The sequence below is a fragment of the Hibiscus syriacus genome, unplaced genomic scaffold (assembly GCF_006381635.1).
Source record: "Hibiscus syriacus cultivar Baekdansim isolate YM2019G1 unplaced genomic scaffold, ASM638163v2 tig00111392_pilon, whole genome shotgun sequence".
Taxonomy (NCBI): domain Eukaryota; kingdom Viridiplantae; phylum Streptophyta; class Magnoliopsida; order Malvales; family Malvaceae; genus Hibiscus; species Hibiscus syriacus.
This window is the reverse complement of record NW_024063078.1, coordinates 1,915,587-1,943,536: the sequence shown is the minus strand read 5'-3', so window position 1 is coordinate 1,943,536 and position 27,950 is coordinate 1,915,587. Positions and strand designations below refer to the sequence as shown.

The window sequence follows — 27,950 nt, the reverse complement described above, 5'->3', positions numbered from 1 at the left end:
ACTCTATACTATTAAAAAAATCATATATTTCATCTTCAATGGGAAGCATACATCTAATGGTTTTCGTACTTTCAATTCCTTTGAAATATTATATATTATTTTATATGTTGCAAAGTTGGCCGCCGTCTCTGATCAGATTGTGAGAATCTGACAGTCAAATATATATATATATATATGTTGAAGCTGACGGTCAAATGTTAACAGCTACGAATGCCATTGCTCTCGTCTGTTGTTTCTTTCAAACTTATATATATATATATATATATATATATATGACTTTTACTATATTTTATTTATTTTATTTTTCTTTCTTCTTTGGGAAAGTAAAATGTTTTGGTCCGTATATCATTACTTAAGTTGAAAACCATTGCTTCATGCATAGCTTTCATTAACACACATAAAATTCTTTTTAACTTATTTTAGCGACAAAATGCAATAATTTTTGGAATATAGTTAAAAATTTTAATTTATATTTATGAAAAAAATGATATAAAATAATAATATCTTTTTTATAATAAAATTTTATTATTTTTATTTTTTAATAAATGAGAAACGTAACGCAATTACAATAATTTGTTCGTAAGAAAATAGGGGACCATAAGTGTCCCTGCGGAAGATATCAAGTAATTAAGACTGAAAATAATAAAAAATAATAGAGAGACATCTGATAGAGTGTCCATTTTCACGATCTCGATAAATCTTCTTGAAGTCAATGAACCAAAATTTGTTGTAAAGAATCGAAATGGATCTAACCAACACGAAAGGGCTATCCATGGGCGAAAGGAAAAGAAGGCTAAGAGCCTCACTACTATCAGTCTGAACGACAGCATATTTATAATATTGTTGCCACGCGATTCGAACACCTTCAAAACTCGACCTCTAACACGGATGGGTAGCCGATATACCTGCCAAAGGCAAACAAACAGTTCCCATTGGTTATCAAGAATCAATTAAGTGGTTGTTTCAAGATCAGTTATGTATATTTTTTTTTATTCCTCCACTTCTTTAAAAAAATTAAATATCAATCACATTGTATAATTGTATGTATTAATGAGTTAATGATAACACAATTTCAAAAATAAAATAAAATAATTTTTTTTAAATAATCATGTAACACAATTTGAATCCATCAAGTGACCTCAATAAGTAAAAGGAAATATTGTTTTCCCTAAAGGTTTTGGGTTCAAATAACTGTGTCTGCAAGATATTTGTATGTTGTAAATTGATTTCTTAACAGATATTGCCTTGTAATCACCTCAGACTATTAAAAAATGTGACACAATTTCATTCTATAATTATATAAAAAAAATTACACTATCAATACATTTTTTTTTTATAAATTTGGGGTGAATACAAATATGTTCAAAGGCTTTCAACCCTTTGACAATGAACACTTATACCTTTGGAATACATAATGCTCAAACCTGAGACATAAAGAGATAACAACAAATCTCTTAATCACTGAGGTCGCTTGGTTCATACTACACTATCAATACATTAATATTAATATTTTTTGAATAACCTAAGATGATTACAATGTAATATATGTTCAATATTTTGTTAATCATTTACATTATATACATCTTGTAGATATCATTGTTTGAACATGAGATTTATAGGGAGTACAACATTAAATATTGATATTTAAAATTTTAAAAATTATTAATTTTAGTTTTCATCGAATCATATATGTAATCTATACAACGGGAAGATAACATATTATATATATTTATACATATGCATGAGTAGGGCCAATCCACGTGAAGACTGTCCCTATGCATGACTAGAATGCTATATGTAAGCCGCCTAGTTAGCGACTTTCTCTTCTTCTATTTCTTCTTCACACATCCTTTTCATTTTTTTTGTAGGACCCCATTCTTCAGTGGCTTAATCAAAACTTCATATATATATATATCAATCCACTAGAAAATTCCCAGCCCAAATTTACTTACTTTGTTCTGAAAAACATGGATTTCCAAAGCCAAAAGCTATATTCCCCAAAATTCAACAAAAAGAGGCTAAACCAAGAGCAAGTGAGGTTGCTCGAGAGGAGTTTCAGTGCCAACAAGAAGCTTGAGCCTGAGCTCAAGCATCACCTCGCCAACCAGCTCGGCGTTCCGCCGAGACAGGTGGCGATTTGGTACCAAAACAAGCGAGCCCGATGGAAGACACAGAACTTGGAACTCGACTACAACACCCTCCAAGTGAAACTAGACAACGCATTGTCCGAAAATAGGAGGCTCGATAAAGATGTCAAGTATCTCCAAGAAGAGTTAAGGAAAGCTCAAGAGATGATGTTTGCCATGAACAGTTCTCAAAGAGATTATTATCATCACCATCAACAACAAAATCATCAGCCGCTTAACTTTGTTTCCTGCAAATCGACGGGGTCTAGTGAAGAAGGGGGAAGCTCGAGCTTCCATGAAGATCATGAAATGTTGCAAATTGATGAACTCTATGCTTGTTTGATTGGTGCAGATAAGTCAACTTGGAGCTAAGCTGGGTTTTATGGGAAATTTGATCCTCTTTTTTTCATTGTATTGAAGGTGCAATAACATGTTCCTTGTTGGGTGTCTAAAATTTGTAAGAAAATAGTTGTGACTTCTTAGGGTGTGTTTGGTCAGAAGGAAAAGTCAAAAGGATCGACCAAGCAATTATATATATATATATATATATATATATATATATATATATATATATATATATATATATACAATGGCTAAGTTATGCAGTATATCGAAGCTGTTTGGTTTAAAAAATTCTTTTTTAGTGTTGATTTTGTAGCAATCGTATCATTGAAATGATCATGTCTTGCATATAAGCAAAGTTGGCCTGAATTAGCGAGGGATGATGCAATACTTTATATTAGCGGTAAATTTATAAAATTTTTAGATAAATAAAGATAAATTATTAATAAAATATTTTCAAAAATAATATTTAAATTATATAGTTTTTTTTTTTAAAGAATATGACCATCCCACTAAACTCCTTCGCTACATTTTTGGCTCTCGGGATGATGATAAATTTGTCCTTCATATTGGCAAAGTGATTGACCCTTCTTTGAACCTTTATAGATTGCTTTGTTTACATCCAGCATTAATGCTTAATGCAAGTGGCATCTTGACAATATCACTTAAGACATTCATGCATCGTTCTTTGGTAATCAATCATTTTCGGTATCTTCCTCTATTCTCATATACATATATATATATATATATATATATATATATATATATATATAATGTAAAAAAATCGTTTTTATTAAAAAAGAAAATATTTAAAATTATAAAGAATGTTTATAACCATAAATGTAAACTAAATATAATTAGAATATTTTTTCTATAATGATTGATACAAGAAACTAATCATTTGAGATCATACAATGATCATACAAATGAAAAGTTAAAAACTCATACAAAAAAATTAAACAAAAGGTAAATACAAACATATTTAATTGTATCGACAAATTTACCATAATAGAGAATCAAACTACTGATAGATCACTCACATTATCTTATATATTACAATAATAATATAAACATCACATAAATACATATACATTTCCAAGCCAACTAAACACATTAGTTGACTAAGAAAATAACAACTAATAGCAATTAATTGAGGTTAAGCAAGTTGTTATTTTTCAAAGTAAAAAAACTACTTCCTATTTGATTTATTAATGGATCATTAAATTCAGCCAATAAGTTATTATATCTCTCGTCAAAGACTACAACCACTAAGCTGAAGGTTTTACAAAATTTCTGGAAAAAGTCAAATTGGTCCTATACAAATGGGGTTTTGGATAAAATCTCTCAACCCACAAACATAATCATTGTAAAAACATCACCGCCCACCATCTCACTCTTCTCACTCTATCAACCACCTCCAGACCCATAGCACACCTAAAAATCATTTCAGTCCCTCACTGTAAAATCAAACACCAACCCAAATATTGAAACAAGCACACAATATCACAACCATCAACAACAGCAAAAAAAGTAAAAAAAAATGAAGAACAAAAGAAAGAGAGATGGTCGAAAGTTAGAACACCACCATATATTGATTTGACGTTGCTCTAACGACGGAGGATGATGTTCGAAAATAAAGGAAGTCGAAGAGTTTTGGCTTAGATCCATCACTTTGGGATTTTTTTTGGTGAAAATGATATCAGATTCATGTTTAGGAGATGTAAAAAGAGTATGTATGAAAAATTTGGGATTCAATTGTCACCATTAACGTCGGTAGACGGTGATCGAAATGAAAAATGATGTGGTGATCGACGACCAACTTATTTGTAAAGTAGAGAGAAAATGAGGGGAAATAAAAGCAAAAAAAAATAAAGAAGGAAAAAAGGATTTTATAGAGGATTCAAAACGACGTTGTTTTGGTGTATACTTGAGTTTTTCAAAACAACGTCGTTTTATTGCTTGTGTCATGTCATAACACCGTTAAATAGTTAACGACAGAGTTATCAAAATAGGAGCATTTCAAAAGTTCAGTGAACAAATTAAAACAAATTAAAAGTATAATAAGTAAAATAGGAGAAAGAGTAAAATTCAGTAAGAAACAATATAATTTACCAATTTTTATTGTTATGTATATGTACTATCGATTTATTATTTTATTTTATCTTTAAATGAAATATTTAAAAATTATCATTTATTGATCGATTATAAGATTAATATATATATATATATATATAAATTATTTATCATTTTATTTATGATAATCTATTGATTAATTTTGCATAAATATATATATTTGGATATAATTTTTTTCCAATCACATTTTGGATGTAACAGAATCTAATGTTTGTTAGATTTAAACTTGTGCGTATGCGTGTTAATAAATTATAAGTTCAATAATATATTGATAACTAAAAATTGGGTAAACTGTTTAAATAATTGCTAAAATTTTAAAATGTTTGTATTTTGTTCTTTAAACTTTCAAAACATACACTACAATCACTGATTTTTAATTCACTGCTATTGTTATTGTTTCTAATAGTTGTCGTTAAAAAAAAAACCGATGTGGCATGTTAAAGATTATAGATTTTTTTGCTAAGAAATTGAAAATAATAATGTTAACGAGCACAATGTAAACTTTTCAAATATTAATGCTATAAACGCAATCTTATACAAACATAAATGATCGTCTGTGTAGTTTATGCTAAAAATAAAGAACTCAATATTGCGTTTATTGGCAGTGAAAACGCAGCGTTTTCATTTCTAGAATTATATATTCGACTTCCCTCTCCTTTTTTTTTTTTACAAACCTCGACAAGTCGACAGATCTCAAATAGACTTTCATCTTAATTGCTCAAACATGGTAATGAGTTATTGTAAAAATACTAAAATAGGAACATATGTTGAAGAAGTATTTGAAGAATCCATTTAGAAAACACTCAAAAAACTCAAACCCTCAAAGTGTTTTAATCACCCACAAAAATCACACCCATGATTGGAGGAGATCTCTGCACGAAAAACCAACGACTCCAACCCTCGTTGACCTTCCAAATCAACAACTGAAGAAAAGAAAAAAAACAACAACAAAAAACTTCAGTTTCAACAGGCAATGAGTTGTTTTCCAGTTTGTCTTATACAAAAAAGCAAGCCATTGTTTCTCTTATGTTATTCCTCGTAATCCATGACCAAAAACACCCATCGCATGCCAAATGAGCTGTGCTGTCAAAAATGACAGCAAAATCATAGCCTGTATATAACACATATAAGTCTCAGCTCAGCTCATCTACCAATTCCAATATAAAATCTGGGTTTCTTAGCTGTGATCTCGAAAAGCACATGGCTACCTTGCCCACATGGCTTTTCTTAATCAAATTCGTCCAATAGATGACATGATAAAACGATGGTAAAATGCAAAAGTATCTCCCTTGTCCGTCTTTCCTTGCATATGATATTCAGTCTGCAGTGATGGATAAAGTTGAAGCTCTCGATCTTTTAGAGGAGTCCTGGTTTTTCGAGAACTTATTCGATAGGAGAAGAAGGATGTTAAGATGTTATTCTGATCCTTGTACTTCACCGAATTTCAGCCATGATGTTTTGGCTAAAGATTCGTGTGATCAAACCGGCAATGGTTTGGTTCGTGCACCATCGTTCCCGCCGTGTATAGGGAAGGAAGAAAAGGTTCGAGAAAGTAAGGACAATGGTGGGAAGATCAAATTGAATACGCAGTTATCAGTTCAGATATCGGAAATGACGTGTTCCGATAGTAAGATACATGAGATCAGATCGACCGATGAGTTGTCGCAACGTAACTTAGTAAGAACACCTTCTTTGCCTTCTCCAAGGAGGACTAATGAGTTAACTCAGGATAATGACAGTGACCTTAGAATGAGCAAATTGATCCGACAAGCAATGGCTAACTCACCAGATATATTACCCCCAAGGCACAGTCATAACAAGGCACTCATGATCCTGTATATATAATTTTTCTGCAATTTGTCAATGTGAATTTCATTTTAATCTTCTGTCATTTGCATTTGCAGGCAATGAATTTGCAAAGATCTAGTAGACCGCCAAGAAACCAAGAAGTGGAAGCCATTAACAACACGAATGAGGCCTCGGTCACGGAGGCCGTCATTCGAATCCGAAGCCGATGTTGCGAAAAAGCCCTAACGATCTTGCATTCCAAGAGCTGCAAGGGTTCAAGGACTTAGGATTCACATTCGACGACGAAGATTTGAGCCCCGATGTGGTTAATATACTCTCGGGCTTGCAGGGAACTAAGATAGATGAGTTGGAACAAGGGAAAGTGAGAAGGAAGCCATATTTGTCCGAGGCATGGCTCGTACAAGGCCCTACACCTCCTCTTCCAGCTTGTGTAACTAAGAACTCAGCAGAGGATATGAAGGCACAAATCAGGTTTTGGGCCAGAGCTGTTGCAACTAATGTTCGACACGAGTGCTGAGAATTCATTACAAAATTTGACATTACTATTTATAATCTAATTTTTCCAGTTACCCATATTTTATTTTGTTTTCATTTAGGACTGATAACATATTCTTTCCCTAGTATTCATGTTCCAAAGGTAGCACAAAGTTCTTGTCCGATACCAAGACAGATATTTGTAATTATTTTGTTTGGATAAATATTTTTAATATAAAGTTTGAGTTGCCAATAGATTTTGAAATTTTTTATAATTGGAGTTGAAGATAAAACAGATATTTTTCAGAATACAATGCTTCAAATCTAGACCCATAAATGATTTTGATGACAACCAAATTTCTCTAAAGCTAAAACCTTTAAAAGAGAAACCCTCTGCTGCAAATGCTTTCATCTCTTCATCTCCTGTCATCTTCTTCCCCTTCCCTTCTCTCCCTCCTCCCCTCCACAACCCATTTTCTTCCCCACTCTTCCTTCTCCAAAACCCCAGCTTTTTCTCTCCTTTCTCTCTCCATTCCAAACTGCACCTTGGGTCATCATTAGTTCAAGCTCAAGGACCCGTCACCACCATAGCAGAAGCGGAAGAAGATGGACCTTTTGAGCTACCACCATCTTCCACTTCTACTTCAATCTTCGCAACAAACGATGACCCCACTCCCCTCCAAACCGCCACCAGTGTTTTGCTTACCGGCGCCATTGGGGTCTTCCTGTTTCGCTCGCTCAGACGCCGTGCTAAGCGTGCCAAAGAGTTGGTGAGTATCCACTTTGCTGAAAACAAAATTTCCCTAGCCTGTTTTGGTTGATACTCTCAAATTCTTAATTTTAGGAATTGGGTTCTCCTCATCTGGTATATTTGAATCGGAATTTCAAGTTTAAACTCTCAATTTCCCATTAAAGGTTGGAACTTTGAATAGGGTTGGATGTTAAAGATAGTAGTTTTCTTGTCTCTAGAAATTTAGGTCATCAGGAGCGCAGAAATCATTGAAGGAAGAGGCACTAGACAACTTGAAAGCAATGGCGTCAACTTCAATTGATACCAAATCATCGACACCCTCAGCAGTTCAAGCATTGTTGGGAAGCATAGCTGCTGGTGTCATTGCTCTTATTCTTTACAAATTCACCACAACTATTGAGGCAGCTCTTAATCGGCAATCGGTTTCCGATAATTTCTCGGTTTGTAGTTGCCTAGCTCTTTCAATTTGTGAGCAGTTTATCTATGAGCTTACCTTACTTCTTAGCATACATGTAGTGCCCTTTCCTGTTTGAGAGTATTTACCATTTTTCTTTACAATTTTCATCTTTATGCTTTGCAGGTTCGTCAGATAACAATAACAGTCAGGTAGATTTCAACTAGTTCATTTTATGCTCCTAGCTGTAAATCTCTGCACTTTTCATCCTTTATATGCTTCTGATTTGCAGGACTATTGTGAATGGATTGTGCTACCTTGCAACATTTGTTTTTGGCATCAACTCTCTAGGCTTATTCCTTTATTCGGGTCAGCTTGCTGTAAATTCGATCATGGGAAGTGGCACAAATAATGAAAACGAGAGTAAAGGTGAGGAGAATGTAGTCTCACCGAGTTCGGTGAAAGAAAATGTTGCAGAGGGTATCGAATCGACCAGGGGGAGGGAGGATCAGAGTTCAGGTGATAAACAATAATTGTTAAGTTCCGTCTGACTTTTCATTTTTTTTAAAGTATTCGTGTTTGAAGCATATCGGAACATTGATATGATCTTCCAAATGCATGAAAATCTGAAACTGATATCTGAGTTCGAGTAACATCGATCCGTGCAGCCTATGCCTGATAGTGGAATCCGAAACTGAAAATCCGAAACAGATAGTTGTTTACCGAATATACACAATTTTCAGGTTTACCAATCTCTATTCTCTTCTCTATTCAAGGTTGAATATTCACAATTCAACCCCAGTTTCATCCTTTATAAACCCTCCAATATGCCAATAAACCATGTAAACACAACCAATTAACCATTTACCCCATCATACATAATGATTCATGTATTTTCATGTCTTGATCTTAGAAAATACCATAAGGTTCAACTTGTTACTACTAGTGTCACTCTCATCCGTTGAGCTTCCCAACAACCTCACATTGCTAGTAAAATATTGTACGGTGTAGTCACCATCTTATACAAGTAATTTTGTTTGGATTGTTGTATTCTCGAAAGTGGACGTTGTCTCCCAAAATTAACACAGTATTCCAGATTTCGTACACCCTGAAACTCTGAATAGTGCTTCTACTTTCTCAAAAACAATAAAAATGAGACTTTTAAGCAGAGTATATACTATGAGAAAAAGAGACGTCCAAGAAAGACGTAAAACAAAATTGATGAGTTGTGAATAGCTTTGTTGCGTTGCTATGTAACTAATGGAGTTTCGTTCAGGCATATTCACAAACAGGTTTCAGCAGATGGCCGTTTCTAACTCATGAGTTGAAGCATATGCAAAAGCAGTAGAAGTATATTCGTTGAAAGCAACAAACATCGACCAAAACTAGAGTTATCTGCAGTCGCATCAACTAAGTGCCTTACACATCGAAGAAAGTAACCAAAAACCACAGAGAAAAAGAATTTGAAAGTTGGTTTTAAAATATATTAAAATTAATAGTTTATTCGTATAAAATTATGTGTTTGTCCTTGTAAATATACGACGATGATTAACTCAAGTTAGCTTGTAATAGGTGATTGAAAAGATCGACTCAAATTTAGTAATTGTATTGTAAGTTTTAAAATTTTAATGATTAAAATACATTTGTCCTAAAATGTCGGTGATTAGTTATGTAATTTACCTTAAAAGTAAATAAAAATAGTAATGGAAAAAAGGAAAACAAACTGGCAACAAAAAGCTAACGTAGAGAAAAAGCCCTAGTTAAATCCTCCTTTGTCACATTGTTGGTTCTTCTTTAGTAGCTCACTTCACTCCGAGCAGCCGCACCATTTCCAACACAGACTAAGCAGAAGAGCAGAGAAGAAGAACCCAAAGATGAGCTGCTGCAAAAGCTTCACTTCTTCTTCTTCAACTCACCATTTCTCTTCTTTCTCCAAACCCATCCTTCCAAAATCCTTTAACTTCCATCCATTTTACTTCATTTCCTCTTCCAACCCAAACCCCAACCGCAACTCTTTCCACCTCCGTTCATGGCCGCTTCAACGCCGCCTCTCTCCGACGCCCTCCAAACGTGTCCTCGCCCAAGCGAATTCCACAGCCTCCGCGGAAGAAAAGGATTTCAAAATAGGCATAAGGACGGATTTAAAAAAGATCATGATCCTTGGAGCCGGTCCCATCGTCATCGGACAAGCTTGTGAGTTCGATTACTCGGGCACCCAAGCATGCAAAGCGTTGAGGGAGGAAGGGTATGATGTTGTTTTGATCAACTCGAATCCAGCTACCATCATGACCGACCCGGATTTGGCTGACCGGACTTACATAACTCCCATGACACCGGAATTAGTCGAACAAGTCCTCGAGAAAGAACGTCCCGATGCGCTTTTACCGACAATGGGTGGCCAAACAGCCTTGAACCTTGCCGTGGCTTTGGCAGAATCCGGGGTTCTGGAGAAATATGGCGTGGAGTTAATAGGAGCGAAGCTTGACGCCATAAAAAAAGCTGAGGACCGTGACTTGTTCAAGCAAGCTATGAAAAATATAGGTATAAAGACTCCACCTTCAGGGATAGGGAACACTTTAGATGAATGTTTCCAAATAGCTAGTGAAATCGGGGAGTTCCCATTGATCATTAGGCCAGCGTTTACTTTAGGAGGAACTGGTGGTGGGATAGCTTATAATAAGGAAGAATTCGAGGCTATTTGCAAGTCCGGTTTAGCTGCTAGTTTGACATCCCAGGTTTTGGTTGAGAAATCGTTGCTAGGATGGAAAGAATATGAGTTGGAAGTCATGAGGGACTTGGCTGACAATGTTGTGATAATTTGTTCCATTGAAAATATTGATCCAATGGGAGTGCATACTGGGGATTCGATTACCGTGGCGCCGGCACAGACCTTGACTGATAAGGAGTATCAGAGGTTGAGGGACTACAGTGTTAAGATTATTAGGGAGATTGGTGTGGAGTGTGGAGGTTCAAATGTGCAATTCGCGGTTAATCCCGTTGATGGTGAAGTTATGGTCATTGAAATGAATCCTAGGGTTTCAAGAAGTTCTGCCCTGGCTTCGAAAGCTACAGGGTTTCCTATCGCGAAAATGGCTGCTAAGTTGTCAGTTGGGTATACTTTGGATCAAATTCCTAATGATATTACTAAGAAGACTCCGGCAAGTTTTGAGCCTTCTATTGATTATGTGGTGACTAAGGTGAGGAACTTGTTTCTTTGCCTCATGGGATGCTTTTGTGGGTTTACAATGTAGATAAGATTAGGAAACACTGGTTCATTTAGCAACAATAGAAACTCAAGAGAATTGTAGTTTCCATATTTAATGCTTAAGATCATTCATCTAATAGAAGGAACAATAGATTAGAATATTTGTTTTGTGCCGAGATTGAGTTAGCATTCATTTTTTAGTTTTTACTTGCATGTGGTTTTGTATTATCAACTTCTGTGTTCTTTTTGTTTTCCTAAAATCTTTCGTCTACACTAATGATGCAGATCCCACGGTTTGCATTTGAGAAATTTCCTGGTTCCCCACCAATATTGACAACTCAGATGAAATCCGTTGGTGAATCCATGGCCCTAGGCCGCACATTTCAGGAATCCTTTCAGAAGGCAGTCCGATCACTGGAATGTGGCTACCCTGGATGGGGATGTGCTGAAATTAAAGAACTTGACTGGGATTGGGATCAGTTGAAGTATAGTCTCAGAGTCCCCAGCCCAGATCGAATCCATGCTATATATGCTGCAATGAAGAAGGGGATGAAAGTAGATGAAATATATGAGTTGAGTTTCATTGACAAATGGTTTCTCACTCAGTTTAAAGAATTAGTAGATGTGGAGCAATATCTCTTGTCCCGAAGTTTGTCTGATCTGACAAAGGATGAATTTTATGAAGTCAAAAGAGAGGCTTTAGTGATAAGCAGATAGCCTTTGCTACCAAGACCTCAGAGGAAGAAGTCCGGAAAAGACGATTATCTCTGGGAGTTGTTCCAGCATATAAGAGGGTAGATACTTGTGCTGCAGAGTTTGAGGCTAATACTCCTTATATGTACTCCTCTTATGATTTCGAGTGCGAATCAGATCCTACTGGAAAGATGAAGGTTTTGATTTTGGGTGGAGGGCCAAATCGTATTGGTCAGGGGATTGAGTTTGACTACTGCTGTTGCCACACATCATTTGCACTTCAGGTTTGCATTCCCTATTTCCTGTTTATGCTTCCACACATTCAATAATCTGAAGCTGTTTATGGCGATTTCAGTGTTTTGATCAATTTGCTGATTTTTTTTCTCCTGTCCAATTTCTTTTTTGTGATTTTCCTCTTTGCAGGTAGCTGGTTTTGAGACGATCATGATGAACTCAAATCCTGAAACTGTTTCCACAGATTATGATACCAGTGATCGTCTTTACTTTGAACCCCTGACAGTTGAAGATGTTCTAAATGTTATTGATTTAGAAAAACCTGATGGCATCATTGTCCAGTTTGGAGGTCAAACACCGCTTAAGCTCGCTCTACCCATTCAGCGTTACTTAGATAAGCATCAGCCTTTAGCTGCCAGCGGAACTGGGCATGTTCGCATATGGGGTACATCACCAGATTCCATTGATGCAGCTGAGGACAGAGAAAGGTTCAATGCAATCCTTGAAGAGTTAAAGATTGAGCAGCCGAAAGGAGGGATTGCCAAGAGTGAAGACGATGCTCTTGCCATTGCAAAAAATATAGGTTACCCGGTAGTTGTCCGGCCTTCTTATGTATTGGGTGGCCGAGCAATGGAGATTGTATATAATGATGACAAGCTTGTGACATATCTAGAGAACGCTGTTGAGGTGGACCCAGAACGGCCTGTACTGGTAGACAAGTATTTATCTGATGCAATCGAGATTGATGTTGATGCACTTGCTGATTCACACGGTAATGTGGTCATTGGAGGGATAATGGAGCACATTGAGCAGGCTGGGGTCCATTCTGGTGACTCTGCCTGCTCAATTCCCACGCAAACTATTGCGTCTTCTTGCTTAGACAGTATAAGGTCATGGACTACAGAACTGGCTAAGAGGCTAAATGTCTGTGGGCTCATGAACTGTCAGTATGCAATCACGGCTTCTGGTGATGTTTTCTTACTTGAGGCAAATCCACGTGCTTCACGTACTGTACCATTTGTTTCCAAGGCAATTGGGCACCCACTGGCTAAATATGCTGCTCTTGTTATGTCGGGAAAATCACTTAATGATCTAGATTTCACTAAAGAGGTGATTCCAAAACATGTGTCGGTTAAGGAAGCTGTTCTTCCATTTGAGAAGTTCCAAGGTTGTGATGTTTTGCTAGGTCCTGAAATGAAAAGTACTGGTGAGGTGATGGGCATTGACTTTGAGTTTGCAATAGCTTTTGCAAAAGCTCAGATTGCTGCTGGGCAGAGGCTACCACTCTCTGGCACGGTTTTCCTCAGCTTAAATGACTTGACAAAGCCCTATCTTGAAAGAATTGCAAAAGCGTTTTTGGGGCTGGGATTCCATATTATTTCAACATCCGGGACAGCTCACTTTCTTGAACTGAAAAGTATCCCCGTGGAACGAGTGCTGAAATTGCACGAAGGGCGGCCACATGCTGGTGATATGGTTGCTAATGGACAAATCCAGTTGATGGTTATCACGAGTTCTTTCGACGCACTTGATCAGATTGATGGTCGGCAGTTGAGGAGAATGGCCCTTGCTTACAAGGTTCCTATAATAACAACCGTTGATGGAGCATTGGCAAGTGCCGAAGCAATCAGAAGCTTGAAGTCAAGCACCATTAACATGATTGCACTTCAGGACTTCTTTGATACTGAGACAGAGGAAGGGCGGAGCAAAAATTTGCTGTCTACTACATCTCTATAGATTGGCTAGACATTTTGGGGTAAGCGCCCCCCCCTTTTTTTCTCCTTGATGCTTCCTTTATCAGTCTTTGCTTGGGATAGAATTTCTTCAAAGTTACTTCTTGCTGGCTAATTTCTTATTGTCTAATAATCCGATTTGATGTCGACGAATTTGAAGATAGGGAGTACTTATGTACTGCAGAATATATTTATAATAAGATGCAGTTTTCATGTGCTTGTACCTGTCTATTATCTTATACACAGATGTATCTATTAACCAAGAGATGGTTGAGAACTGGAAACTATAGCTGATTAATGAGCTATGATCGCTCTGATACTGCATCAAACCGATCTTACGCGTCATGATTGATTTTTGATGGACCCTTTGCCTGGCCATTGGTAACAAGCTTTCTTTTTACAGACAAATTCATCCACAGTAATCAGAATCAAAACATTTTTTTTTTACTGTGACCCGAAATGAAGAGAAACGAGAGCCAATACTGTTGTACAGAAAACTAAGAAATTACTGATTTACTCATAAAACTTCAAACTTTACCACACAGATATAAGCTTTTTTTCAACAAAAAAAAACTTTTTACTGCTTTCCACTAAACCTGACTCATCAAAAGCCAACTCCGAATGCAGCCAGCACAAGCTTCCTATTCCTCCAAAAGCAAGCACCAGGTGTAAGCTTAACTGATGACCTTTGTGGTTCTGACTTGCAGCGCGAGAGAACAAACGACTTGTACCCTTCACCCCCCAACAAGCTTCTTATCGATCGCAGTTCCGCTGCTGTTGGCTGCAGCTGCTGTAGCCATTGGTGGAGCAGCCGGGAAGGAGCAAGATGACCTAGGTGGGTGTAACAAAATAGGAACAGGAACACAGTCAATGCTGATCCTTGATTTGGGTTGATCTCCACCGTCCTTTTATTTGACTTCTGACTGCCCCTGATTATGCTCATTTTTCTTCTTCTCCTGTGGTACACACCTCATGAAATCCGTGCTACACACCCAAGTCTCCTTGGAAACCTCCATTAACTGCTTTGACTCAACCATCATTAACAGTAATCAATCTGGAAATATCTTCTCTTGACCTTCACTCTCGTTTTCCGGGTCGGATTTGGATCTTTCCTGGGCTGTCTCTGTTGAAGTAGAACCCCTTCTTCCTCTGATTCAACGCCCACATTTTCATCTTTAGTTGCTGCTTCTCCTCCTCCCTCATTTTCATCGTTTATTACAATACCCTCAAAAGCATGTCTCCTTTGACTACTACTCAACATCATCTGAACTTTCGCTTTCGCCATCATCTTCCCCTTCACCACCAACTCAATCCCCCTACCTCTCCCTTTCCCTTTCCCTTCTTGCACCGCCACCAGCAGCCACCTCTCGCACCGCCACCAGCAGCCACCTCTCGCACAAACAGCCCCACCGGACCCTCTTGCGATCTCTTCTTTGTCCCTTTGGTTACCCATGCAATAAGACCTTGCACAACAGTAGTTGTTTCTTGCCGTTTGTTGGGAACATCGGTGAAGCTTGGCCACCTTTCATTCTACCGTTTGTTTTCAATCTCCTGGTAAGCCATGAAAAAGAGAGATTTATGAAGGTTCCCTTGCACGACCAGGACAAAATCAATTTTGAAGAGAGTTTAATCGATGACGAAGAAATACGTGAAGTGAAACAGACGTTGAGCTCGCTCCTGGTGCTTGTTGCGTTGCTACTGCTTTTGTTGAAGCTATTACTTCGATGGGGTCTCTAAAGATCCATTTTTTTACTTCGATTTGACCATTTCGATAGCAATACCAAGAAGAACAAACCCACCCCCACACCCAAAAAAAATTCCAATTACTATGTAACAAAGCGCATGAACACTTTATATTGGAATCTAGGATTTAGAAAGTGTTTGTATAGTTTTGTTTTTTGTCATTATATATCATTACATGATAGACAAATGATACCAATTATTCTTACATCTCAACATAAAAAATAAGATTTAATATTGATTTTCTAAAACATTTTACATAAAAATCAATAATTCATTTAAGTTAAATCAAGAACGTAGTTTTTTCTTATCATTGACATAAATAAGAACATATGTGATCCATAATAATTAACCATGCATGGCATTTAAGGATAACGGGTGAAGGTTTCCACCACCATTTTATCAAACGCACCCATGTATACATCTACATTCTATTTTAGTCCAAGATTTGTGATCGTCTCAATAACATCATCAAATTTATTTTTTTCTTTAAAAATATATAATGTCTATCATTATAACTAATACTTATTAATGACTTGACAGCCACACACACACACATACATGTACAAGTAAAAAAAATCTTACGAAAAGATCATAATCATAAAACTTGTTCATGTTCCCCCAATATCCTATTCTCTAACATGCTTTGTTCCACATAAATATAAATTGCAAGTTTATTTATCACATCAATTGAGACCAAAATTTTTACTTTTTCTAAAAAAAAGCATGTATTTATATTGGTTCAGCAAAGATTCCCCATAAGTTCAATCAAGTATAAGCATTTTTAGATGGTTCGACAAAGATACATATTTCAAATAAAGTGTTCAACTATAAAATTTCAGTAAAAATGAAGGGGATAAATAATTAAAAAGAAGTTATGCTCGAGTATTTACAGATTCCGACATTATATACAAGTATACAACAACTTTAGCGCATATCCTAGCAATTTTATGTTGAAAGGAACATTTAGAAGAGAAAAAAAATTCTTAAGTTATTTGTGATGTAGAACTTACTTTAGTCAAGTTCCAGCACTACTTTACCAAGGATCAGTTTCTTCTCTTTAGCTTCATGAGCCTCTCTTACTTGAGTTATCGGAAATGTTTTTTCAACAGGTACAGTCAGCTTCCGGGCTTCTGACAATCTGCGTATCTCATGTAAGCCTTCCAAGTCTGCCCTCATGTATATCCATGAATATTCTGCAAAACACCAAGTGATTGAGATTCGGCAGCAGATCATTAATGTCAAGGCCTATGAATCCGTGTTTCAGAAATGCACCATTTCATGGCACACATTTATTGAACTATAAAACACACGGGATCGAAGTATTGAAGAAAGAAATCTTAGAATAACAGTCTTTTACCAGCATTCATGAATAGAATGGCAAAAACGCATGGATGATGGACAAGATGACGCACGTGTTAAAGTCTTTTAGTGATATTTCTGTTATGGATGACACATACATGATATACCAGCAAATTCAATAAAATGAAATACATGATTATATCTTCTCAGATGCTTTCTTATATAGATTTTAAATAAGCATCATGTAAGACGACAAATAAACCATGTACCTATTCCGTGAGAATATTTGTACTGAATCCTTTTCTTCCACAAAACAGCTGTAGCCGCAGCCGCAGGAAGCCCAATCGGTAATCCATACCTGTCGCTCAGCGCTGCTGCCTCTCCCTACAATGACAGGATCATATACAATTAAACATCCGATAATTACATCGCATCATTCACAAAACCCCCGACAGAAGTTCCCAGCTTGCAGCGCTGGTCTAAGTTCTTAAAAGGTCCGCACAAGGCAGTGATAAAATTCCAGGCAAAGTCCAAGTATTCAAAGTGTTGTAACGAACGAGAAAGGTATTTGAGGAAAAGTGAAGTGCCCTTCTAAGAGCAACAATCATTACAAGGTTCCATCTCTCACCTTAAGTGTCAGATAGTGCCCATCTCTATTCAAAAGATTGATACCTGTTCTTTCTGTCTCGGGCACACCAATGGTGTCCAGGACAGCATCAAATTTTCCCTTAATTACTGACTCAATATCCTGAAAGTAAGCAACTCATTAAACTCTAATCGGTAATCAATATAAGGCAGAGCCAGTTAGTAAGCACTCCAAGCAGCTATCAATAACAAAATAACAAATCACAATTATGACTTCACCACCTCGGAAGTATAATCAACAGCCTGCTCAGCACCTGCTGCCATTAGACGATTTACAGTTTGATTTCCACAAGTAGTTGTAACAGGGCAACCCGCAGCAACTGCAATCTGAATAGCAGAAAAACCTACTGCTCCTCCGCCACCTATTACTAACAGCCTTTGCCTGTTGCATGAGAATTCTATCATATGGGAGGATACATTGCAACAGTTTCCCAGAAAATTTAGTTGTAAAATTCAATTGGCAGATTGTATTGTTATACCCTCTACCAAAAATGACATTTGTGCATGTATAGAGAATAATGAGCAATTTCCGATTGGACAACAATCAAAAGATGAAAAAATAATAATTAAAAAAAAGTTAAAGCCAAAGATAATGAGCATCAGAATAACCATAGGAAAACTGGGATGGATTATAATTTATCAGCCAGGAGAATAATGTTTGCGGAACTAGAAATTTCAGATTGCCATTTGCCGACGCCATTATAGTAGAAGCCCTTTTAAACCTTCTGACCTTCAATGAAAAAAACTATGCACCTCAATAATGATAAAAGATTTCCATGAACAAGTGCAAACAAGTTATCGATGGTAAGAAACTTTTAACGAATCAAAAATATTTGACAACAATTCGTTGAGATTCAGTAAATACATGAAAAACATTGCTGAAAAGAATGAGCATCCTAGAGATAGAAACATACCCTTCAGTTATCCTTGCAGTACTTTTAAGGCACGCCATGCAGTCAATGCAGCAAAAGGGAACCAATTCTCAAATTCATGCTACACAACTATTAGAGTAAAAGGATGGAAATAAACAATATTCTATGAACTATGAAATCAAATATATGAGCAGATAATGTATGGGCAGAGTGTATTATCATCCACCAAGAGCCAACCAGAATGAATGAAAAACAAGTACTCAAAAGTCACGTAAATCTATGCTTTCTGAAAACAGTTGAAACATAAATTTATTCTTCACCGAGAGAATAAGTAAACGATCATATAGGTTACCACATGAGTAACTGAAGCTGGTTTCGGAGAAAGCTCGTCCTCCGAAAGAATTGCATAGTCGGCATATGTACCCCTCACAGCAGTTGGATGCAAAGCACCAAAAACTTCTTGTCCTACAGTCAGTGACTTCACTTGGGCACCAACAGCTGCAACTTCACTGCTAACATCACGACCCAAAATGAGAGGCAGAAGTGGCTCAAATATGGAACGACCATAGCCCGATCGCATCTGGGGAAACAAAAATTTGAGAACTTAATGCCACATAATTTTAGTTGCATGACTTGAAACGTAATTTGAAAGATTTTCTTTATATACACACATATTTAATTTCAATCTTTTTTAAGTTTTTGAAATTAGTTCACCAAATTTATACAGTTTCCAAATCCCACAACTCAAACATGCATTAAGAAATTATATAAGAAAATTCCTTTAAATTCGTTATTTTCTTTGCATACTCTCATGGCTACGAAATGATCAAACTCTAGATGAATGAAACAAATTAAATAAGGAATTCAATTAAAATACCCCTTCAAAATGCATCGAGGAGATTGACTCGTATAGCTACTAATTCAACGGAAACCAACAGTAAACAAGGAACTCATTTCATTTTCTCTCACTATCCTGTGGACCAAAAAATCCGACTCAATAAAGAAATAAAAAAAATTAAGATTATATTATACAAGAAAAGTTCAAGCCACTTACTCTGGTATCAAGGGGATTGATAGAGACAGCTCGGGCTCGAACGAGAACTTCATTGGGCTTAAGATCAGGAACAGGCACATCGGGTCGGAGCTCCAACACCTCAGGTCCACCGAACCGATGCAGCAACACCGCCCTGCACCTGCTGACGTAGCACCGAATCGAACCCACTTTCATTGATAACTCCGACATGGGTCTGGGTTTCAGGCTTTGAAGTTTGAAAAAAGCCATTCCTTTTCCCCCTTTTTTTCTGCTCAAGTTTTCTGGGTTTCAGCTGCTTTCGTCTGTTAAATGATGGGAGAGACGAAATAAGAGTGAAGCAAAGGAGAAACGTGGAAGTGTTCTAGTCACGCAGAAGAAGTAGTTGCTAGTAAAGACCTGAGGGGGCGTGGAAGGAGGAGATGAACATTGCATAAAACGTTTTTATTTGCTTATTTATTACATAAATAAATAAAATAAATCAAAAGTTCTAACCTTATCTAATTAAATCAAGACTTTAGATTTGCAAATTGATGTTTGTTTGACAGAAATGAATATAAGATTATATTAAATCAAATTAATTTAAATAAAGTATAATGTTAAATACTTAATTGATTTTTAAATTTACCATTTATTTTAAAAAAATATTCATTTGATATTAATGATTGTTTAATTACTGTAAATAATTTATTTTAATTATACATGAACCAAACTACTTAAATGATTAAAAGAATTATTGTTATTTCTAGAGATCTCATATTCGTGCATCAGAGAATATAAGAATGTTTAAACTTTCATTATCAAATGGTTAAAAATCTTAATAACATATACTACTTTGTAATCACTCTAAATTAATAAATAAATTTATTTTGTTACAATTAAATTAATTAACTGAAACTTATTTACCAAATATGTTTTATGTTCAAAACAAAAACATGAACCAAAATTTCAACCTTTTAACTAGAAGCTACAAAATTTACACACAAATTTCGAGGACCAAATTAAAAATTTCATGAACTTTGTAGTAATTACATGATAATATCCGCAAACAGAAAACACGAAGGTTAGAATTTCAGTGGGGGCTTAGCCCCATTGTAAATCAGTCTCTGAACCTACTACTTTCCTCCCTGCATGTTTGGAGAAGGGCCACTGGTAGCAATGGTAGTGGTGAATGCAGCATTTTTTGATTCGGGATTACCAGTTTGTGCAACTACTGAAGAAATATTAGTATGTGAAACACCTACTGGAGCTGTCCTCGATACATCGGGATTTTGCTGCTTCTGCATTGTATCAGTTGGTGCGGTGACTGTTGAAGGATCTGTGCTAGTTTTCTGCTGATCTGTGTTAGTCAAGGCATGCAGTTGCTGCAGCCTGTAATCCGTTTCGGGCCGGCGACAAACCTTCCTCAGAGGTACAATTTCCTAAGGGATGGAATACGCAAGACTCAAACAATGCAATATATAGTTTGTGTGGGTGTGTTGAGTGTTAAAACAATAATTGAATCGTTAATTAATACCTCAGACTGATCATGATCGTATCGCACTAAAAATCTACAACGACAACCTCTTACATCATGCCTCCGCCTTTGAGCGTCAAGGACATGGGCATCAAAGTAAAGGGCCTGATCTTTACCTTCCTGAAAATTTTCGAAGAATCCCGAAAATGAATTCTAGAAAAGGTTTGCTTGAAAGAAATATATATTCTCTCGAGATTACTTGAATGTCATCATCAATTGGCATTTGTAAGTGGAAATCTACCTGGAAACAAAGTATAAGGTCCCCCGGAAGAACTGCAACACACTCGGATGCTTCACATGGGAGGGACCGTTGCCTGATATGCTTGCAAACATTAACCCATTCATCCTCCTCAGGTCCAAAACCAGCAAACCGAACCTGTACTTCCTGCAAAGACAGCAAGGCATAATTGGAATCCTCTTTCTTGGATGCCAAATTTTGGTGTTCTTCAGTTGTTCATAATCCACTGAAAAGTTATAGAATAGCACCATCAGAACATTTTATTTAAGTGAAATGGAAAAAGGCATAACGGTGACATTTCAAAAGTATCTATCAATCTCGTGAGAAAAAAGAAGGATTGGATCAAGTAAACATAAGAAATAAGAAGAGAATAATTAGACTGCGTAATCTATCATGCAATATTAAATAAGCACTAGCAGTTGCATATTCAGTGACAATGGGTTCAAAACCTACCAGATCACCTGTTTCCAAATATCTATGGGCCAAAAAGATTGAAACATCGTACCTGAAAATTGGTGATTAAAAGAATTTAGTTGATCGCAAATAATTCATTTATCAGAGAACAAAATTTGAATAAGATGAAAGGAAGCTTCTGTCTCCAAACTTTCCAATCTGAATCGCAAACTTACCATGCACCATCCCTTAAAGATTTAGCTTCAAACTCCATGTAAGATTCTGACATATGCCTTGCTGCACCAGGAACTGGCAATGAAAACGAGGGCTATTAGTCTAAAGTGAGATGACACAGAGAGCATATTTAACACTGCAAAGCACGGAAGCCTCAAGGTGAAGTAGAACTCTAGCATATTTAAACACTGATTAATCACTTGAATGCAATGGTAGGGTTGTCAAGGTTTTTGGCTTTTCGCCCCCTTGTACATCATAGATGTCAGATCTAATGTTGAACCTGTTAAAGTGCATTTAGGCGATATCTCATGCGTAGGAGTTAGTTCTTAATTTATTTTCTGAAAATCACCCAGGTGAATCAGCATTATCCACTAAACTTTAGATCAAACATCATGTTGTTAGCAGAAATCAATCTGTTAATTTGATGCACATAGTGGATAAGAATATCTTTTCATGTAGCCAAGATGTTAATAAACTTTAGAAAAAACATCATGCTTTTAGCAGTGTTCTTATGTTTATGAATGATGCATCTGGACAACTTTAGGTTCAAAATATGTGAAATGAGTTTACTTCTCTTCCGGTATGTGCTTTCCATAAACACAAGCTTCTCAAATATAGATTAGTGATATCCCTTCCTAAAAAGTAAAATATTAACATATAATTAAAGAAAAAAGCACAGCTAAAAGCAGAATGCACAGAATTCGTCCTTAACGTATCATAAAAATATAACCTACTGATTCTGTTTGGTAATAAACAGTTTAAGGAACCACTAAAACTAATAGCTATGACAGAAGATACAAATACCAGTACTCTTATGCATCACCTTTAAAAACATAAGAACACGGCTAAACAATGTGCGACAATGTTCTTTGATATTTCACATGAATAACTACGGACTGTAAAGCATTCAATTAGCAATCCAAATTTGGGAAAAATAAAGGAAGCCTTTAAGACTTTGAAGCCACTACCTGTAGTAGCAGGCATAGCAGCATACATTGGAGCAGTCATAGGGGGAGGCAAGGGAGCAGAAACAGATTGAGGCACATTCCTCAAAGGATTTAAATCATCTCGAGGCATAGATGAAACACTCAACTTCCCAGTAACCTTACTTGATTTTGCCCTAATCGCATAGCGCCTATTTTGGAACCAATTCCATATCTACACAAATTTTCCAGAGTGAAGAACTCTAAATATTTCCTCAGTACATGAAAAATGAATCAAGTTCTTACTTGCTTAAATTGAACAACAATCCTCCCTTTCCGTTCTGCTGATTCACTACAACCAAATAAAATTCCCTTATAGTCTCAATTGCTTATAAGGAGAAAAGAACTATACACCATGCTACACATAGCTCCAAAGGATGTTGATGCACACCTGAACTTGTCGGAAAGACTTACAAGGATCTCCCGAGCAGGCATTTGATTATGGTGCTCTTGAAGAACAGTCTCCATCTCCGCAACCTGGATGTTGGAATTATTTTACGAACTCCCACTTAGCGAACATGGAATAATTATACTTAAATCTATTTAGAGCATTTTGTTTTCATATAGTTAGAAATAATTGAAGCAAGCATATTCTCAGAAGCTCATGTTTCCCATCCATGCTGTGGTTAAAAGGCCATTACAAACTCAGAAAAATCTTGCTACCGAATTCGCCTGTTTTGGTTGTATTGCCACCAGGAATACTGCCTACTTGGAATTTTCATTTAACTCTCACTTTAGATATTCCAATTTTATACAACTTTCCAGTTTTGGAGATACGGTCAGTGATACACAAAGCCTACACCGGGGCTAATCCCCTTCCCACGCAACTTTGAGAGCGCGAAACTTAGCACTATGGTTATTTACCGCACTGAATAAGTTCTAGCAATAGTTAATACTATCATTAACAAAGAATAGAAATATCTAAGCTAATTATTATTAAAAACATCTATCAAGAAAACCTAATTAATCAAAGTAATCAAAGACAAAAAAAAACCAAAAACCCAGGAATAAGCTGAATAAATCAAGCAACCTAACTAATCCGTTTGACATTTTGAATCAGAAAGTCAAAACACCACTGACGAACATCCATATTCAAATAAATGCAATGTAATCGATTTTAAAAATAAAAAAGGGTACCTCAGTTTGGGTAAAACGGAAGGCAGGGCCACCACTACTCGGGAGCCGACCCATCTATTCCGACTCTCAACTCTCACTTGCGCGGGTTATTTTTTCCTCTCTTTTTTCTTCTTTTTACTGTGTTTACGAGGTAAGGAAGGTTGAAGAAGGACTAGATTTTGTTTTGAAACAATTACTGAGAAATTCTGATATAAATTTAAGGGTATAATACATTGATAGTCATCTAACTTTTAAAAAAATCACTTTAACCACTACATTTTTAAAACTTACATTAAATTCGTTGAATTTTAAAATTACTTTTCATTGCAATCATTGCTGTCAAGGACAATCAATATTATTTTTAAATTTATTTAACAATATATTATAGATAGGGTGACGAAGACTTTTTACTTAAGTTTTTAACTAATACTTGTCCAACCTATTTTAATCTTTTCTAAATGAATTAATGTCGATTGACTTGAGACACCAATTCAATAAAAACTTAATGAAAAGTATAAACTCTCTCATTTAACGATATATATATATACATATATATATATATATATATATCCAATAAATCTAACACTAAAATAGATATTTCCATATTAAACTCCAATTAGATTTGTCAAGGAACTAGTAGGAAAATATTGCATTCTACATTCAACAGTTCCATTACAAACAGAATACATGCAGCACTTGATGCAGTAAAATTCAACTATAACGATTCCATTAAAAACATCTTTTGTTTAGTATGTTTATAGCAAAAAAAAAAACATTGGTTTCATGGGCTTTTCTTCCAACAGTGCAGCACAAACATAGAAATTTCATTGCTTCCTAAGCATTGTCGTCGTATTCATCGTTTTTGACCCTTTCACATTCATCGATCCATTCACTGTATCTGTCATCAAAAAACCGAGTTAAGAAACAACAAAGTCTAATGATAATAAGCTGAATCTCCAACAGGATCCGCGTTGATTGTTACTTACATTTCTATCGGCTCTGTCAAAGCTGCAAAAACAGAAGAAAATAAGGATAAATCTTATGTAACTACTCAAAGGCACAGCAAATGGAAGTCAAGTGTTCAATAACCATATCTTACTGATCACCAAGTAAAGCAATGAATCAACAAACAAATATAGAAGAATCCCTTCCCCATCTTTACTACATTCTCAAGACTAATTTTATTTGTACCGAATACGAAAAGTAACCTTCCCAAGATGAGGCATCATCAATAACTTGTCCATGCTACAGCAAACCGAAACAAAACCGAAATCCCTTCTTTTATGTCAACTCAATGTTCCATAAAACTATTAGATTCCACGATCAATTTCCTTATCACCATCCATCATCATCTCTAGCAATAATATATCAAACATCATTTAAACTACTCATATCTTATGATTCCATCAACAGGTCACAGATGCATATGCTTTAAAAATTTGCTTACTTTTTTCCTTATTCCATATGCTTCCGAATTATGACTCGGACATCAATGGATGCCCTTATTGAAGTTAATAAACAGGAACAATCATTTGTAGAAAGGTTTAGGTGAATCGAATTTTCTCGAATGTGATAATTGCAAGCGAAACTTTAGAAAACATATGGAAGATAATAATCGTCTCTCCCCTTAACTTTGACGATAATGTAAATCTTAGAACCAAAGCAGCTGAAAATTAACACACCTGTAATGGTGGTGCTGTAGCTCTCCTGACAAATCCTACAAAATGCTTCACCAATAGAGTTCTTCATATCCCTAAAACCAAATCAAAGCAAACCCTAAGTTCCCAAAAGAAAAAAAATCTAGAAACTAAATCCCGCTTAGCACCCCTCTTGTCACCCTATAAAATGTGATGAAATAAAGTATACAATCCCTAGAAATTAAAACTACCAATCGGTTGATCAAGGTGCTAAGGCCTCCATTTCCACAAATTCCAGTTTAAAAAGTACAAAAATCTAGGCGCAAAGCAATCAATAAATGAATGAACAAATATCAAAAGTAAGAATCAATGAAACTTACAGGCGGCACTCAACGCCGGTTCCATGGTTGCAAAAGGGGCAACTGAAAACAGTGTCAAGCTTGTCCATTCTCTTCTTGGGTGGTGGCTTTGCCCTCGACTTTCTTTTCCCCATTTAATTAGAAGAAGAAAAACACCTTAAATCTGTTATCACCTATCAAATAATGATGCAATTAGATTTTCAAACAAGAAGAAAACAAGAAAGAATCAATCCAAGAAACTTAAAACCCTAATTAAACTGTTAGACTCTGTTACGATGATCAAATAATCAAAATGAATAATAAAGAACAAAAGATTCAATATTGTCATTTTTTCTTTGAAAAAAATGAGTATTTGTTTTACCTTGTGAAGAGAGATTAGCTTGAGATTGAAAACCCAGAAATCAAAGCAACGATGAATAAAGAATTTGACGAGAAAGATCAACGACTATATATATAGAGATTTTTTTAAATATATATACCGAAAGGTCTGGAAGGTGATGATAAAATTATGATTTACGCGGGCCAAAAAGGAACGGTAAAACGGTTTTAAAAAGCTAAATCCAGCAAAGCGACACCGTTTTCTGGTCTATATCTATTTAAGCCAAAGCTCAAGTAGTCCACCGAACAAAACTTTCAAAAATTTATTAACCAAAAAATTTTTCCTTTAATCTTTAACCGAATAAAAAAGTTCAAAAATAATTAATCGAATAAAATTTGGTTAACTGAAATTTATAAATAATATATATTACGTATTAGATATTTTATGTTCTCGGTTAATCCCGTTAAAACCGAAGTTTAAACACTCTAATATATAAATAATATATAAAATATTTAATAATTTCGGTTAACCGATTGATTTCGAATTGAGTTTCAATAAAAAAATTAAAAATTATTAATTATTATCCGACTAAACCTAAAATTAATCGACCGATTAATTGAAAAACGATTCAATCAGTTAAATCAATTTTAACTGAAATTTGAACACCCCTAAATTGTTTATGGTGATTTTCTCACTAATCCCAAAGTCTTTCATATTTTATCACTAAATAAATAATCGAAAGCTTTGTTGTTCATTTAATTCTAAAACTTAGAGGTAATGTATGGGAAAGAAGATAAACAAAAGATTAATTAGCAACATGAGACTAAAAAAAATTATTATTTTAATATTTATTTTAATTTTAATATTTTATTTTGAGATAAAATTATCTCTAATCAGGTAAAAAATTATTATTCGATTAACATTCAATATTTGTTGTTAATATGATGTGTTTAAATGATGACGTGATACATATTATATATAGATAAAATGATGATTTAATACATGTCATGGTCTAAAATGATAATATGGTATATGTCATGGTCTAAAATGACGATATGATACATGTCAAGTGTCTAAAGTAAAATGTACACATAACTTTAAACACGTAAGATTTGTCACGAAACCATTGATTGTTAATGAACTAATATTTTTTATTAAACCATAGATCGCTTTATCTCGAAATAAAATATTAGAGATAATTTTAATATTATATTTTAAAAAAATGTTGCTCTTCTGGTATTAAGATTTTGCCTTGAATAATCTGGACCGACCTGCATCACACAACTAATTTTGATGAGTAAGTATCGCAACAAAGATTTTCTATATACACAAAAGCTTTAACTCAAAACCTTACTTTATATATCACATGTAAATATTTTTTTTTGTGTGCCTCGGTGGGCTAAGAGGGTTATTGGGACTTGGGAGGAAGAAGCTTGAGCTTATATTTGCCCATGGACTAGTCGAGTCAGGCCTATGTAATAAAGGAATATTACAGCAAATATCGTGTGTGTATATATATAGGGTTAAATTCTACGTACACAATGTAATATTTAGTTCTATATAGATTTAGAATCATTGGATGAGTGAAATATATTAATGAGATTGATTATTTATTTTTTTCTAATAAATATCTTATAATTTTCTATTTTTAATCTCAAACATCTATTTTTAC

The 27,950-nt window shown here is 35.4% G+C and overlaps 9 protein-coding genes across 11 annotated transcripts; 4 read left to right on the top strand and 5 right to left on the bottom strand.

Moving 5' to 3' along the window:
* Positions 1 to 1,961: 1,961 nt before the first annotated feature.
* LOC120160197 (homeobox-leucine zipper protein ATHB-52-like) lies at positions 1,962 to 2,674 on the top strand. Its single transcript, XM_039170614.1, has one exon. It carries the CDS (start codon positions 1,968 to 1,970, stop codon positions 2,496 to 2,498), a length of 531 nt encoding a protein of 176 aa, XP_039026545.1. The 5' UTR covers positions 1,962 to 1,967; the 3' UTR covers positions 2,499 to 2,674.
* Positions 2,675 to 5,761: 3,087 nt separating this feature from the next.
* On the top strand, positions 5,762 to 6,961 carry LOC120160609. Its single transcript, XM_039170984.1, has 3 exons — positions 5,762 to 6,422; positions 6,506 to 6,527; positions 6,578 to 6,961. Exons 1-3 carry the CDS (start codon positions 5,874 to 5,876, stop codon positions 6,925 to 6,927), a joined length of 921 nt encoding a protein of 306 aa, XP_039026915.1. The 5' UTR covers positions 5,762 to 5,873; the 3' UTR covers positions 6,928 to 6,961.
* Positions 6,962 to 7,159: 198 nt separating this feature from the next.
* LOC120160608 lies at positions 7,160 to 8,591 on the top strand (the record flags this gene model as incomplete). Its single annotated transcript, XM_039170983.1, has 4 exons — positions 7,160 to 7,654; positions 7,854 to 8,075; positions 8,216 to 8,241; positions 8,322 to 8,591. Coding segments are annotated over 4 exons (984 nt in total), but the record flags the coding sequence as incomplete, so codon positions are not given.
* Positions 8,592 to 9,825: 1,234 nt separating this feature from the next.
* On the top strand, positions 9,826 to 14,113 carry LOC120160518 (carbamoyl-phosphate synthase large chain, chloroplastic-like). Its single transcript, XM_039170929.1, is given in 4 exon segments — positions 9,826 to 11,226; positions 11,520 to 11,919; positions 11,922 to 12,211; positions 12,351 to 14,113. Coding segments are annotated over 4 exon segments (3,561 nt in total). The 5' UTR covers positions 9,826 to 9,903; the 3' UTR covers positions 13,899 to 14,113.
* A 247-nt stretch (positions 14,114 to 14,360) lies between these two features.
* On the bottom strand, positions 14,361 to 15,754 carry LOC120160522. Its single transcript, XM_039170933.1, has 2 exons — positions 15,543 to 15,754; positions 14,361 to 15,445 (listed from the first exon to the last, which is right to left on the bottom strand). The coding sequence occupies exon 2, from the start codon at positions 15,345 to 15,347 to the stop codon at positions 14,934 to 14,936; it is 414 nt and encodes a 137-aa protein (XP_039026864.1). The 5' UTR covers positions 15,348 to 15,445; positions 15,543 to 15,754; the 3' UTR covers positions 14,361 to 14,933.
* Positions 15,755 to 16,470: 716 nt separating this feature from the next.
* LOC120160520 (reticulon-4-interacting protein 1, mitochondrial-like) lies at positions 16,471 to 19,914 on the bottom strand. Of its 2 annotated transcripts, none has more exons than XM_039170932.1 (6): positions 19,508 to 19,914; positions 18,496 to 19,033; positions 17,804 to 18,311; positions 17,565 to 17,684; positions 17,206 to 17,320; positions 16,471 to 16,830 (listed from the first exon to the last, which is right to left on the bottom strand). In XM_039170932.1, exons 3-6 carry the CDS (start codon positions 17,984 to 17,986, stop codon positions 16,649 to 16,651), a joined length of 600 nt encoding a protein of 199 aa, XP_039026863.1. In that variant the 5' UTR covers positions 17,987 to 18,311; positions 18,496 to 19,033; positions 19,508 to 19,914; the 3' UTR covers positions 16,471 to 16,648. The 2 variants fall into 2 exon arrangements, with proteins under 2 accessions (XP_039026863.1, XP_039026862.1); XM_039170931.1 differs by having other exon boundaries at positions 17,804 to 17,963.
* LOC120160606 (reticulon-4-interacting protein 1 homolog, mitochondrial-like) lies at positions 18,770 to 19,696 on the bottom strand. The gene is made up of 2 exons (XM_039170982.1): positions 19,508 to 19,696; positions 18,770 to 19,033 (listed from the first exon to the last, which is right to left on the bottom strand). The coding sequence occupies exons 1-2, from the start codon at positions 19,694 to 19,696 to the stop codon at positions 18,770 to 18,772; spliced, it is 453 nt and encodes a 150-aa protein (XP_039026913.1).
* Positions 19,915 to 20,461: 547 nt separating the features above from the next.
* Positions 20,462 to 24,141, bottom strand: LOC120160519 (protein SAWADEE HOMEODOMAIN HOMOLOG 2-like). Its single transcript, XM_039170930.1, has 9 exons — positions 23,985 to 24,141; positions 23,239 to 23,324; positions 23,094 to 23,139; positions 22,833 to 23,022; positions 21,867 to 21,939; positions 21,691 to 21,742; positions 21,241 to 21,384; positions 21,000 to 21,119; positions 20,462 to 20,904 (listed from the first exon to the last, which is right to left on the bottom strand). Exons 1-9 carry the CDS (start codon positions 24,036 to 24,038, stop codon positions 20,599 to 20,601), a joined length of 1,071 nt encoding a protein of 356 aa, XP_039026861.1. The 5' UTR covers positions 24,039 to 24,141; the 3' UTR covers positions 20,462 to 20,598.
* A 482-nt stretch (positions 24,142 to 24,623) lies between these two features.
* On the bottom strand, positions 24,624 to 26,415 carry LOC120160523 (transcription elongation factor 1 homolog). 2 transcript variants are annotated; one of them, XM_039170935.1, is made up of 5 exons: positions 26,321 to 26,391; positions 25,981 to 26,132; positions 25,646 to 25,716; positions 24,950 to 24,971; positions 24,624 to 24,861 (listed from the first exon to the last, which is right to left on the bottom strand). In XM_039170935.1, the coding sequence occupies exons 2-5, from the start codon at positions 26,091 to 26,093 to the stop codon at positions 24,798 to 24,800; spliced, it is 270 nt and encodes an 89-aa protein (XP_039026866.1). In that variant the 5' UTR covers positions 26,094 to 26,132; positions 26,321 to 26,391; the 3' UTR covers positions 24,624 to 24,797. The 2 variants fall into 2 exon arrangements, with proteins under 2 accessions (XP_039026866.1, XP_039026865.1); XM_039170934.1 differs by having other exon boundaries at positions 24,634 to 24,861; positions 25,981 to 26,115; positions 26,321 to 26,415.
* Positions 26,416 to 27,950: the final 1,535 nt, after the last annotated feature.

Bases quoted from the DNA above. Each gene is read 5' to 3' on its own strand.
- LOC120160519 (XM_039170930.1), bottom strand. From the start codon at position 24,038: ATGGGTCGGCTCCCGAGTAGTGGTGGCCCTGCCTTCCGTTTTACCCAA. The intron at 23,140-23,238 runs GTGTGCATCAAC...ATTTGGTTGTAG, and splicing joins AGTCTTTCCGACAAGTTCAG to TGAATCAGCAGAACGGAAAG. The intron at 23,023-23,093 runs GTAAGAACTTGA...AAATTTGTGTAG, and splicing joins TTGTTGTTCAATTTAAGCAA to ATATGGAATTGGTTCCAAAA.
- LOC120160523 (XM_039170934.1), bottom strand. From the start codon at position 26,093: ATGGGGAAAAGAAAGTCGAGGGCAAAGCCACCACCCAAGAAGAGAATG. The intron at 25,717-25,980 runs GTAAGTTTCATT...ATTTGGTTTTAG, and splicing joins ACCGGCGTTGAGTGCCGCCT to GGATATGAAGAACTCTATTG. The intron at 24,972-25,645 runs GTGTGTTAATTT...CTGTTTTTGCAG, and splicing joins CTACAGCACCACCATTACAG to CTTTGACAGAGCCGATAGAA.
- LOC120160609 (XM_039170984.1), top strand. From the start codon at position 5,874: ATGCAAAAGTATCTCCCTTGTCCGTCTTTCCTTGCATATGATATTCAG. The intron at 6,423-6,505 runs GCACTCATGATC...TTGCATTTGCAG, and splicing joins CAAGGCACAGTCATAACAAG to GCAATGAATTTGCAAAGATC. The intron at 6,528-6,577 runs GTAGACCGCCAA...AACACGAATGAG, and splicing joins AATGAATTTGCAAAGATCTA to GCCTCGGTCACGGAGGCCGT.
- LOC120160606 (XM_039170982.1), bottom strand. From the start codon at position 19,696: ATGTCGGAGTTATCAATGAAAGTGGGTTCGATTCGGTGCTACGTCAGC. The intron at 19,034-19,507 runs GTAAGTGGCTTG...TTGTTTCCCCAG, and splicing joins TCAATCCCCTTGATACCAGA to ATGCGATCGGGCTATGGTCG.
- LOC120160197 (XM_039170614.1), top strand. From the start codon at position 1,968: ATGGATTTCCAAAGCCAAAAGCTATATTCCCCAAAATTCAACAAAAAG.
- LOC120160522 (XM_039170933.1), bottom strand. From the start codon at position 15,347: ATGGGTAACCAAAGGGACAAAGAAGAGATCGCAAGAGGGTCCGGTGGG.
- LOC120160520 (XM_039170931.1), bottom strand. From the start codon at position 18,533: ATGGCGTGCCTTAAAAGTACTGCAAGGATAACTGAAGG. The intron at 17,964-18,495 runs GTATGTTTCTAT...CTCATGCAACAG, and splicing joins ACTGCAAGGATAACTGAAGG to GCAAAGGCTGTTAGTAATAG. The intron at 17,685-17,803 runs GTGGTGAAGTCA...GCTTACTTTCAG, and splicing joins CTGTTGATTATACTTCCGAG to GATATTGAGTCAGTAATTAA.